The 13,167-nt window shown below is 41.7% G+C and overlaps 2 protein-coding genes across 2 annotated transcripts; one reads left to right on the top strand and one right to left on the bottom strand.

The window, feature by feature from the left end:
* Positions 1–2,611: 2,611 nt before the first annotated feature.
* clec11a (C-type lectin domain containing 11A) lies at positions 2,612–6,048 on the top strand. Its single transcript, XM_084559959.1, has 5 exons — positions 2,612–2,824; positions 3,260–3,374; positions 3,479–3,586; positions 3,707–3,790; positions 5,009–6,048. Exons 1-5 carry the CDS (start codon positions 2,732–2,734, stop codon positions 5,419–5,421), a joined length of 813 nt encoding a protein of 270 aa, XP_084416085.1. The 5' UTR covers positions 2,612–2,731; the 3' UTR covers positions 5,422–6,048.
* Positions 6,049–6,147: 99 nt separating this feature from the next.
* On the bottom strand, positions 6,148–12,999 carry selenol (selenoprotein L). Its single transcript, XM_084559963.1, has 9 exons — positions 12,717–12,999; positions 11,875–11,953; positions 11,730–11,783; positions 10,546–10,591; positions 10,306–10,433; positions 10,104–10,218; positions 9,585–9,707; positions 9,069–9,206; positions 6,148–7,297 (listed from the first exon to the last, which is right to left on the bottom strand). The coding sequence occupies exons 1-6, from the start codon at positions 12,820–12,822 to the stop codon at positions 10,146–10,148; spliced, it is 486 nt and encodes a 161-aa protein (XP_084416089.1). The 5' UTR covers positions 12,823–12,999; the 3' UTR covers positions 6,148–7,297; positions 9,069–9,206; positions 9,585–9,707; positions 10,104–10,145.
* Between the last annotated feature and the right edge of the window lie 168 nt (positions 13,000–13,167).

Here is a 13,167-nt window from a genome sequence, read left to right as displayed (position 1 = left end):
CACTCTGGACAGGCCGCCAGTCTACTGCAGTGCTAACACAGAGAGACTGACAACCATTCACACTCACATGCACACCTACGGCCAATTTAGAATCACCAATGAACCTAAAGAGCATGTCTTTGTATGTGGGAGGAAGTACCCGGAGAGAACTCACGCAGACACGGGGAGAACATGCAAACTCCACACAGAAAGGGGCCCAGTCGGCCCATGGAGCATAAATTACAACAAACCTTTAATTTAGATTGACCTATGAGAAAAATGTGAAAAACTTTGATCTCAAAAGATTTCATGAAGCCCAAAATTACCTCTTTATATCTGATTAAAATCCCTAAACCGTAGTTACATAAACCAGTGATAAGAAGCCGCATGCGGGGTCAGAGTAAGGATTTTCACACTCACGCTCTGAATCCAAATTGCGGTCTGGAAAAACTTTTTTGGAATCTATCGTGCCGCTGGAACAGCTGTGTCTGTGCAGCAGCCATCCTGCAGACTCAAACACGCCTGTCCCACACAGTCCCAGTTGCTGCCGGACGCTCCTCCCAGTCTCCACATCTCCGAGACTTGACTCGTCGCTTCTCTGGAAACTCTGCTGGATTCTTGTGGCATTTTAACTGGCATACCTCCTGCTACAGCCCCACACACGCACACACACATGAATGCATGGTCACACACGGTTTGTCTTTTCTTTTTATGTCATCGTTTCCTGAACAGATTCACAAACCCACATTTCTCCTACCACCAATTTATTTAAGTACAGTAGCAAGGCCTGGCAAACAGGCCAGATATTTAGCCTAATTAATTAGAGGGCCACGCATGCACATACATACTGTGTATGTGTCCATCATATGAAAAGTCAAAGTCTATGCCCCTAACATTTAAACCAGAGACATGTCTGTTTCTAAGTCATCCAGGTTGTAGTTTATCCAAAACAAAGGCAACTGGGCTTGTTTGAGTTTTGTTAATGACTCGTGGGAAGTTTTGGTTTTTCTTAGGAACATCTGTGGGCGGGGCAAACCTGAAAATTCATATGACTAAGGCCTGTTTGCAATGAGATAAACTACAGATAAAACGGATAATATAAGTTCATTCTAGACCTCTGAAACAGGAGCTTGACATTCTTTTAATTTAAAGCGATTTTCTCTTCTTGCGCTACAGCTGAAAAGCTCTAAAACAAAATACAATAAGTGGATCTTTGGCTCTTTCTTCACACTATACACCAACCAGGCATAACATTATGACCACCTTCCTAATACCTTCCTAATATTGTGTAGGTCTCCCTTGTGCCTCCAAAACAGTTGTGACTCATCAGAGAATGGACATGGGCCTTCTGAGGGTGTCCTGTGGTGTCTGGCAACAGAATGTTGTTAGTGGAGGCCTTTGGGTCCTATGGGTTGAGGGGAGGGGCCTCTGTGGTTCATCCCACAGATACTTGATCAGTTTGGGATCTAGTGAATTTGGAGGCCAGGTCAACACCTTGTGCTGTTCTTCATGTTTTTTTTTTTAGTTGTTCCAAAGCTGTTTTTGTGTGCATCTGTGTCAGGCTGCATCCTGCTGGGGATGGCTGCTGCCATCAAGGAGTGTCATTGCTATGGGGTGGGCGGTGTCTGGTCTGGTCTAGGTGGGTGATACATGTCTAAGTAACTTCCACGGGAATGTCCGGTCCGAAAGTTTCCCAGCAAAACACTGAATTGTCATAAGACGGTCAATGTTATTTACTTCTCCTGTCCGTGGTTTTAATCTCGTGGCTGATCGGTGTATAAGGAAGCATGTCTCTTTCCAGAGTCTGCCCTGTTGCTCTGCCATGTTTCTACATTTGTCCTGAATGGAAAAAACAAAAACTGATCCTAGACAGGAGTGTTAGTGTTTTTATTAGCTACCATATGTTCTGCTATGTTCTGATTGAACTTTAACTGGGAGATGTTTGTAATGAAAAGATTGCCTTTGTTCACTTATCACAGAGTATCTCATCAGTGCCAGAACATCTGGATGACTCAGACAAATTTGGGGAAACAAATTCAGTATCTCTCAGTGTCAGATCAGTCCTTTGTGCTTTGTGATGAGGACCTTTGGGTTTTATTTTCAGTTTTTAATGAAGTGTCTGCCTCATTAGCCAGCTAGACTCAAGGTGACGCACTGTTACACAATCACAGTACAAAAAAACATTTTAATTACGAGCACTGACCCAGCTGTACAAGAGAATAAAAAGTTTTTTTCTTTCTCCTTTGACTAAAATAAAAGGCCTCAGAATATATACCCTTGAGAAGCCTGGGAGAGGGGATGTTTCTCTTGGTGCATGGACAGTTTACATTTAGGGAACACATAGTTTCCACGTGACAGAGACCTGTGTAAATCCACAGAGTTCACACAAAGAGTGGAAGTGGGAGGTGGGAGCGAAAAACAAAGAGCTTTCCTGTTGTTAGGCGAGGAAGAAGAGCTGAGAAAGAGAGAGGGAGAGAGGGGGGGGGGGGGGGGGGGGGGATGATGAGTCTGAGTTTCGCTGCTTTATACCTGTGATTTTAGTTTTGGGTTTTTTCTAAAAGGGGGTGTTCACTCGCTCCCATTCACATTTCTAATGGCATATCCCTCCTGCTTTCTGGGCTGCTGGGGAAAGCGAGAGAGAAACAGAGAGAGAGAGAGCGAGAGAGAGAGAGGGAGACAGTGGAGAGAGACTCTGAGGTGCAGAGGGAGTTTTTGCTGCTGAAGGAGAAGCAGAGTTATTAGGAAGCAGAAAATGGGACCAGCTGCCACCTCACTCGGTCTCCTGTGTTTATGCTCTCTGGGTGTGTGTGTTCCTGCAGGGATGGCCGGCGCTCCGGCGACACAGGTCAGGGTTTAAGTGTTTTTTTTTCTTTAACTACCGAAACTCAAAACCAACTTTTAAGGCGAGATTCTTTCCTCTGATCCATCGCTCCTGCATCAGAGACACTGAGTCCATTCACTCTGCTCTGGGGTTTAAGCGCCAGGATGTGTCCCAGACCTGCAGCGCAGGACAACATATTTTCCATCCACAGAGCTTTTAAATCTTAAAGGAAAATTGTTGGAAAACTTCTTTGTACTGTGAGAACATGTTGAAAATAATCCAGGTCCAGATGTGTGTTTACTGAGCTAATCTGAAAAATCTGGATTTTGGATTCAATCCTAATGATCTTATTTTGATGAGTTGTGTGTGTGTGTGCTCTACTGGAGCCAAGTGTCTAACCAGACAAGATAAAAAAACAAAAAAAAACTGTAACAAGTCTGGGATTTTGTTTTTTGTCAGGCATCTCTGGCAGAAGTGAAAAGGGGAAGAGGCGACGTTCCTGATATCCTTCCAGACCCGGAGCCAGAGCCAACCAGCCCAGTCTCCGACTTTGAAAACTCATACAACTACGTCTGTATGTTTAGAGACGGCCGTGAGATTGCACTTTCAAAAGCACCACATCTGCATTCACTTACCTTCTTCTTCCTGTGCCCATTGTACTCTGTCCCTGTCCCTCAGTGTCCAGACTTGCCGGCATGGACCAGGCCATCCACAAGCTGAACGTTGGCCACTACACTCTGGATGTCAAAGTCAGCCAGCTGATGGACCGTCTGTCCAGGATGGACGGTAAGAGTCACCAGCGTTTGCTGCGGTTTCAGGGAAAATAAAGGGAGAAGAGATTGGCAAACATGCTGAGAGTCTTTATTCGCCAACGTTTATGATTGTCTCTCACCACTAACATTACAGCTAAAGTCGGGGAGCTGGAGGACAGCATCAGGGAAGTGTACCAACACAGCAAGGACAACCGCAAGGAGATCGGAAGACTGGAAGGTATGGCTAGATTATTTCTTCCTCCGGTTCCTTTCAAGCATCTCACATGTTGCTAGGCTGCCTTTTAAAATGAGAAGGAAGAAGGAAATCTTGGATTTCACTCATTTCAGTGACTATGTTTTGGAGTTGATACATTCAAAAAAGCGTTTAAAAAAAGCAACTGGAATGTAAAGTTTTTAGAGAAGACGTTTCGCCACTCATCCGAGTAGCTTCTTCAGTTCTAGGACTGACTGAGAACCTTCACAGACATTTTAGAGTTGATGCTGATATCATATATGAGGTATCAAAAAGCAAAACAAATCCTAAGTAAGTGTTTATCATTACGGAAAAAATGGCTGAGAAATAAAACATACAGTTAGCAGAGACGGTGACAATGTGCACAGAGAGGCAGGATGAAAGGGAAACAAGTCGCATGACACAACATGCAGGGGCTGACATATCAGCGTTCGCTATTATGCAAATACATCTAAGCATGACACATCTCTGTCAGCGTCTGTTTACAAGTGAAATGACGTATGATGGAGATAATCACCTGCTTTGCTGCTCCTCTCGGCTCTTTGACGTGTTTTAGCACATTTCCTCGCATGTTTTGTTTTTATTTGCCCTTGTTGCTCTAATTAGCCTTCTTTCTAGCAGCATGAGCAGCAATTAAAGGAAAAAACTCAATATCAAGCCATAGACTGTATAAATATGGACAACAAAAATGGACACTTGAACATGCTTTAACATAAACTACCTAAAATGACTGAAACCATCCTTGAAAAATAATTAATTTGACGTGTATTTTAGTGTTTTAAGTCCACTAACATCCACTAGCATGGATGAGGTGGAGCTTATGACCTATACTACAGCCAGACACCAGGGGGAGCTCTAGTTGGTTTGGCTTCACTTTTGAGGAGCAGTTCTGCCGTCCATCTTTCTATACAGTCTATGTATCAAGCTTACAAAGTTAGCAACAAGCTAACTAACATTTTGAAGCATTTAGCCAACAAAGCAGTGGTGGAGGCCAAAACAGAGTTCAAATAGGGACTTCAAATAAATGCTAGTAGGCTAACGTGCTTGACAGTTACTTTGTGAGGTGCTGATATATCAGTGAGGCCAAAATAATCTACAAACACAAGTTCAACAATTAATTAAATGTGTTTATGTTTTATGATGATACCACTGGGCTGGCGATGTGGAAAAAATTTCTAACTTGTTAATTTTTTTCTTCAAAAGGTTGCCAGAAGGGACACAGGGTGGGATATAAATGCTACCTGGTGTACAACAACCAAGCGGACTACGCTGGGGCATCCAGGAAGTGCCTGGAACGCGGAGGACGCATGGCGATGCCCCGCGACCGCAGGGAGCAGGAGGCTCTGGCCGCCTATGTCAAGGCCTTCTTCCACCCGGGAAACTGGCCCGTGTGGCTGGGCGTCAACGACCTGCGGTCCGAGGGCATGTACCTCTTTGAGGACGGGACACGTGTCACTTACTTCCAGTGGCGAAAACACTTCCTGTCCACCCAGCCGGACGGAGGCAGGCGAGAGAACTGCGTGGCGATGTCGTCCGACGACGGCGACTGGTGGGACCACTACTGCGACCGGACCATGAACTATCTCTGCGAGTTTGACGACAGGGTGGCACTTTAAAAGAAACTTTTTTTTTTCTTTTACAGAATTCTTGCTACTACTTTAAACTTAAATGCCAGCTGTCGATCATTAGAAATACAAAAATATTTAGTTTTGTAATTTATTTCATTTTCAAAGACGAATACCCGGACTGGTGGTGGTGATACAGACTAGGAATGAGTTAATATATGGTAGAATTTCCATTTGCAGTTAGTTTAGCATTGTTTGAGTAGCATAAGGATGTTGCAGACATTTAAAAAATGTCGGTTTTTTTATCTCATTGTTTTTTACAGTGAAGCATGCAGTATGTCTCCAATGCGCACAAATACCTGTACTGACTTTATCAGACTTAATATCAGTCATGCAGCTGCAGTAAAATGAATGCATGCCAGTTGGCTGCTATGTCCTTCACGAAATCCTAAATATTTGTTCAAAGTTCCCAAAAACGAGGGAAACTGTGAAGCTGGACGGGCTTTTCCTCGCAATCAGCACATACTGGTCCCATAAACCAGCAAATAAACCAGTGTGTATTTGGCCTTAGCAGGAATTAGGCTTCTCTGTTACTTTACAGGCAATGTTTTAACAAAGTCTGGAACAGGGTGCGATTCGTCTTTGACCAAAATGTTTTTTGCAGCCGCACTCTTGAACCTTGGTTCACCCCTAAAAAAAGGACACATCACTGTATGCAACATGTAAAAACATGAAAAAGGTTGTACTGTACATAAAAGACTGAATGTATGTAAATGGTTTTCATAAATCTTTATTAAAAGGTTCACATGGTTTAGTTCAAAAGAATGTTCCACGGGATTAAGAAAGGTTTTCTTCATCAGCAGGAGTTTACAGCTTACTTTGGGAAATGGGAATAGCTTTATATATATATATATATATATATATATATATATACGTCTTACTCTTAGAAATTTCATATTTAGAATTTTTTTATTTTTTTATTTTACAATGTTTACTTGGGTCTTTGTCTGAATAGAATTGTATAAACTGACATTTATATCAGAGAATAAGATTACAAAACATGACCATACATTGGTGCAATTTTTTTATATTTTAGATATTTGGTGCTTTCTGGTTTTAGGTTATATACTCAGCCCTATGCATTACAAATCCTGGGTTATAATCTTAAAACATTTTAACATCAAACTGCACAAAGTTCACTGGAAATTATGAGATAATTTCATTTGTAGTTATTAAAAGATCAGATCTGTTGCACAGCTGCAACTACTTTTTTCTAGTGTAAAAATCTACCAGTAGATATTTATCTAAAGAATTGATCTGTGTTAAAAACAGAAATTAATTTTCTTTCTCGGAAGAATAAGAATTTAATTCAACACTTAAACATTAAGTTGTAGTATTGCGTTTTAGTGTTGTGATTTCAAGATAATATCATTCATACCTTTTTAAAATGAAAACATTACCTCTCTCTGCCACTTGGGGTCGTTAAACTTCAATCCCGCTTGATGTACCTTTAAATGTAAATCTTTTTTCTTTTTTTTTCTAAATATTGCAAAATTAAGTTTCAATTAAAAGCCGTCCTTCTACTTCTAATTCTACCTCTACAACACTGACACAACAAAGGAGAACAGTTGTCTTTGCTTCGCAGTACAGCATCAGTCACACCTCTTCATGATGTCATGAGCGCGAGACGTGACGTCATCAACGTGAGTCAAAGAGCCGCTCTTCCTCTGTGGTGTCGGCGATGTTTTTAAAGCCCAACTCGAACTAGGCTACGAGCATTTCACAGCTTCTGTTGCATGTGTGGACGTTTTGGTGTAGAGTCCGCAGCCCGCAGGATGTCATTCACACTCGGCCTGTCCAGAGGGTTTTTAGAAGCGTGGGAAAGGAGAACCTTCCCTGCTTCATCAAGCAAAAAGTCACCTCCCATCTGAGAAAAAAAAAATGTACAAAAATTCTTTCTTAAAACCATGAATTAGAGATAATACTGTAAGTTCATGTCAGCACATGGTCATGGTAGTCTGATCCACTAAATGGGTTAATAATAAAGATTGAGGATTTGTGATTTGATCATACCTGAAAACATTTAGACTTCAAAATATGGGGATTATATTAATAGTGAGTACTATATATGTCCCCTATCGTGATGACCGGCACATCTAAATGTTCGTTGTTCAGTCAAACCTAAATTACAGCTGTATTTGGGTTTTTATGTGGAAGGCCATCCTAGCATGACATTTTCACAAGCTAGTTCAGTCAGCATTCAACTGGCCAGCCTGTCCTTGTACTTGCAACTTGAATCGGGTAGTTGTGTGTTCAACTTTGCTGAAATAAGAAGTTCTGAGCAGATTGATCTTCAAACTAATTGGCAACTCCCCCGGGTCAAAAAAATAAGCCAATGTAGAAGTGCCAAAAAACATAGTTCTTCACTTGAGGCTGGCTCCATAAGCGAGACAGTTCCCGTACACCTCTTTGTTAAAATGTAAAACTTTACATTAGAAATAAACACATTTACATTGTAGGAAAATGAAAGGTTTGGTCTCTATAGCTTCTTTCTCCGTTCATGACAACTGTATGGAGAGAATTTTTATATAACTCACTCATTTGTCTATTATATCAAGGCTTAAAGCGTAAATAAGGGCGTGGATTATTTGCGTGACAGGTAACGCCCTGACCGGTTGTGAGCTGTCTGATTAGGCATCACCCACATTCCACTTCTTTTCCTGTTTTTGAATTTTGAGTTAGGAACTTGGGCATCTTAAGGATCGCTAGCAGGTATACTACAGTAGGTTTTCCAGGTAGAATGAACTAAACGGCAGGGTAACGGAGGATGTTCCTTAAAGTACGGGACAACCCAGGAGCATGTTGGCAGGTAGGCTTGTTCAGGATTAGATGAGAGTGGACTGTGTTTGTGTTTCAAAATGTTTTTACTTTTACTCATGTATTTGTTTTCTGGTGTGTTGTTTGATCTCTTGTAAGACACTTTGGTTCATCTATGGGTTGTTGTCCTCCAATTTTTATATGGGAAAAAAGCCAAAAACACAAAATAAATTGACACATCTTCGATAATTTTAAAAACCATTAAAGGGTTTTGAATATTTTGTGCACCATCTTATATTTTGTTAACTTTCAACTAAGAACAAAACTATCACTTCCACCTTAACCAGTCATATGGCCTCTTGAAAAATGGAGGATGTAGTCCAGCACTACAGCTTCTATAACCAACAATTTGCAGTGAAACACAAACTCCAAGTGGATGATAATGTTGCTACATCATTGTTTCTGCCGCCCCCAAGAGGCTCAGATAATTACTGCAGGTTTACACTTTTTTGTTTTATTAAAATTTCTTTTAGGGAAACATGACGGAGAAAGGCTGATCACTTCACATCTACTGAGAAAAATAACACCTGATAGAACTTTTTGTAGAAAATGTAGCTTATGTGTAATTTAATCTTTCTGTCAAACCAGAGCCATGGCTTCTTTTCTCAGTTTAACAAAGCTGTTATTAAGCTGTCATTGCCGCATACATCCGGCAAACCTCAGCCATGTTATATTCCAGGAATAATGTACACAATGCACAATGTGTTTGTGCAAGTCAATCCCGCCCCCAATTTTTTTTATTGGTTTTCACCGTGATGCCAGGACACCACATCAGCACCTTTCAACAGATCAACGTCTTTTACTGTTTTGTCCATTTGTACCTGGTAGATGTCTTCCAGCAGACGAGGGGGGACGTCGGGGAAGTCTTTGTTTGCAATTCCGTACTCTGAGTACTGTAGCAGGCAGCCGAACTTCATCACCTTGGCATAGGACGAGCCGAGGCCAAAGTTCCTGTAGATCTGTGGCAGGGGAGATAAAACTTGCTGCGGGTTTATGTAATCAACGGGAAACATTTTAGAAAAAAGCAAACCAGCCTCTTTACACACACATATACTGTGATTGATGGTCGCTTCTGTGGCATGCTTCATGTTTGTCCTCCCATCTGCTAACATCTGGAGGCTGACTTTTCAGAATAAATTCTTTAGGACACATCATCAAACAGCTGTTAAATCCGTTTGAGCTGACTCGCAGCCATTCCTAGTTTCCATGAAGTACATTAGTACCTTTAATTTTTATGCAGATGCAAGATAAGTCCTAGCTTTAGAGAATTCCCTTGTTATGTAATTTATATGTACTGTTTCTAGTTGGTTAATTGGGGTGAAGACACACGTCCCAACCTTTCTCTGGGGATCCAGCACCATTTCGAAGGTGCATCCCGTCTGCTCCAGCCACAGCTGAGCTCCCTCCAGAACGCCGATGGAAACCACCAAGACCCGCAGCGACCGAGCCCGCAGGAAGGCCTGCAGAACGATGACATAATGAAAACTGATCACCAGGATTCTGGATTTGCTTCTCTTGAAGATCTGTTTTCTACATTTCGTATAACTACGGGTAATTTATTCATGTAAAGTTAATGGGTTGTGGCTGCAAGGTCGAGTGAAGCTTTCTCACTTTGGGAAAAAATGTTGGAAACGTTTTCAGCCAGAGAAAAAGGCATCCACGTATTTAAAGGTGTAGTTAGGCCGCGTGTGTTTGTTTCGGAAATGATTTTCTACATCAACATCCGGTTCGCTTAGCACAGGAAGTCAATGGAATAAATATATTAATCAGCGAGCTTTAGGGCCCTGAAATGGCTGAAAATAGTTGTAAAAATAAATATTTAGCAACAGACCGAAGGTAACTGAAGGTACACTGACCTGTCTGGCCTCCAGCTCGGCCACGTGGTCTCGTCATGGTAGTCATGCAAAGTGTCTGATAAGAACCAGCAGCAGCTTCTGACCTTGACCCAGGTACTCACCCAGAGTCACGCTCCTTCAAAACACAAATATACATGACTTACTTTAGTCCTAACTGGCTTCTGATGGCTGCTCCGCGGTCGGGGCCGGTTCGTGAACTTACTTCCCGCTCCTTCCGTCGATTAACTCGGTATCAGGACTCAGGGTGTCGGCCGCCTTGACTCCCGCCAGCTTCGTATCTGTTGTCTGCAGATCTCTGTCCACACTCTCCAGGAAGGAGTCCCACTCGTCCTGCAAACACAAGCAGAACATGCAATGTAATCTTTCCTAAAGACAGCTTAGTTCTTTTAATTAAAAAGCACATTTCAAAAGATAAAAATAAAACATTCGGACGTGTACAGACCTCCAGTTGCAGGAGCTCCTCCACCTGCTCTCTGACCGCTGCATGGCTGGAAACACACAAAAAGTCATTTGCATTTTAATTTTCATCTACGTTTATCTTTGAGTATCTCATTTTGTTTTAGGTTTGTTCTGAATGCAGATGCATAGATTCCACTGGCGAGAGTCATATTTCTTGTGTGCATACAGAACATTTTGAATGGATTTGTGAATTTTACTGTAGCTCTGGTGCTGCAGAAAGGTTGTAAACTACAGTTCTCACCATGAAACCAAATACTTTTGATGGGGGGGGGGGGCCCTCTATACATAAAAATAGTGGTATCATACATACATACATCACTGGGAAAGATGGAGGAATGATTATATCGGTGTTGTGATCTCTTTTTCTTTATTTACTGGATTTAAATTGGAGCTCTCCCTCATATATTTACCTACACAAACCTTTTTTCAATCTTATAATTTGAAAAAAAGGGCAGCACGGTGGCTGTGGTGGTACTCCCACTTGTGCTGGTACTCCCAAATGAAAACTTACAGAAATTTGACACACACCAACCAGATTAAATATGTTTCTTTTATGTCTATTGAACTTCAGACAACTGGAATCTCTCGGTCACCTTATCAGTGTTATAGTGCCAATAAAAAGTATTACGCTCGCTGGATGTTTTACACTTTTACTGATTTTATAAATGGAATCATTAAATAGGATCATTTTGATGAGAATTTACAAAGAAAAACTATTCTTATGCAAAAGTGAAAACTGACTTCTACAAAGTAAGATCAGTTATTTAAAAATATACATTTAGTAGATGAACCTTTGGTCGCAGTGACAGGCATTTCTACTCTGTTCTTCTTAGCAACTGCGCTAAAGCTCTGTCAGATTTCATAGGGATCAGGAGTGAACGGGCCCTTTTCATGTCGAGGCACAAATTCTCTATCGGATTGAGGTCTGAGGTTAAACACGGCCACTCCAGAACATTCGACTTGTTTCCTTTAAAGCGTGTCTGTGCAGCCTCTGCTCTGTGCTATGTGGCATTTTCCCACAGGAACATAAATCCGCAAGGTCAAGGGTCTGTTGCTTAGAAGCATGATGCTGCCACCACCATGCTTCACAGCAGGGGAATCGATTTTGAATCACAGCTCTCTCGGCACAATCTCCACAAAGATCAGTTTATATAAGCCCATACTCACTGATAAGACTTCTGCCAAACGGCATCGGCCTCGCTCTTCGTTTTCACTCCGATGCTGCACAACAACAGCAGATACTTTTAATTTCAGGTGTTAGTCAAAGACACAAAGAGATGTTTATGCGTCCCCGAGACCGCCCTCCCCCTACCTTCTGTAGAAGTCTGTTCCTGCGGTGATCAGGCCGAATAACGTGGTGATCTTATGTGGGACGAAATTCTCCAGGGAGGCTGTGTGGTGCAAAACAAAGGAGTGTTTGTGCTGTGTCATTGTGTTGGCAGGAAGCATGACAGGGATTACATTACTCCACCTTCATGCCAGCAGGGGAATTATTAATCTACTGATCACACTGATCTGCTTAAACCCGGTTCATGAAGCAAGTTCTGTGGCCAAGTTATAAAATATTCAATAGTATAGCTGGCAACTAAAACTAATTGAATTACATGTTTAGTGGAAGACTAACACTTTAACACCTGGCTTAATGACGTACATGAACAGGCAGGTTGGATTTAACAGAGCAGATTGTAGTTTTTCCTTAATTCAACCCTTTTAATCCAACTGCAAAATAGTCACCCAAGACTCCATTCAAATTTCTTGCATTTTTACATTCTTGACTACAGCTGGAACAAAATTAAACATTTATCCAAACAATTACAACTTTCTCTCGCAAAATTTAATCTGACCTTTAATTCGGCATTCACAGTGTTAACCTTGATAATTGGGCACCTGTTTTTTTTCTGCATATACTTCCCTGTCAGTACGCGCACTAAACACCTAACCGCAGCCTCAATTATCAATGCTAAAGTTTCATTTTCACAAATGTAAGCGCGAACTCTTATTTACTGTACGCCGAATTAATCTAGAGATCAAAATAACTACACACAGCGCAGAAAACATATTCTAGGTGGCGTGAACTTTTTCCTACCATACAACATATTGAAAACGTTAAGATTTCCAATGAGGTTCGTCACAGCGAAAACACACCCTCCTTACCTGCTGCATCCTCTTTGGCTTTCTGCAGGAGGACTTTCCCCAAGTTGACCAACAGAGCGAGACTGCTTGTTAGAGAGTCCACTGACACGGCCACATCCTCGGCCATCTTCTCACCTCTCACCTCTACTACTGCTGTACTCTGAGAGCTCACGGCGTGGAGGGAAATAATTCTGACATCCTGGTCATGTGGCAGAAATCACGTGGTGCGGAAAGGATTGAACATTTGTGCAGCACCCCAGTGACCAATGCCAGTGACCAATAAGATTTACAAGAGATATTTAATGTATTAGGGATTACAATACAGTCTTTTGGCACTTGCACAACATATATCTCTTGTCATTAATCATGATATTCATGCGCCGATCAGCCACAACATTATGACCACTGACAGGAGAAGTAAATAACACTGACCCTATTGTGACCATTTAGTGTTCTCCTGGGAAACGTATGG

This window comes from Chelon labrosus, assembly GCF_963514085.1.
Source record: "Chelon labrosus genome assembly, chromosome: 14".
NCBI classification, from domain to species: domain Eukaryota; kingdom Metazoa; phylum Chordata; class Actinopteri; order Mugiliformes; family Mugilidae; genus Chelon; species Chelon labrosus.
Note: the sequence above shows the minus strand (reverse complement) of the source record. Positions and strands in the feature narration are given on the sequence as shown.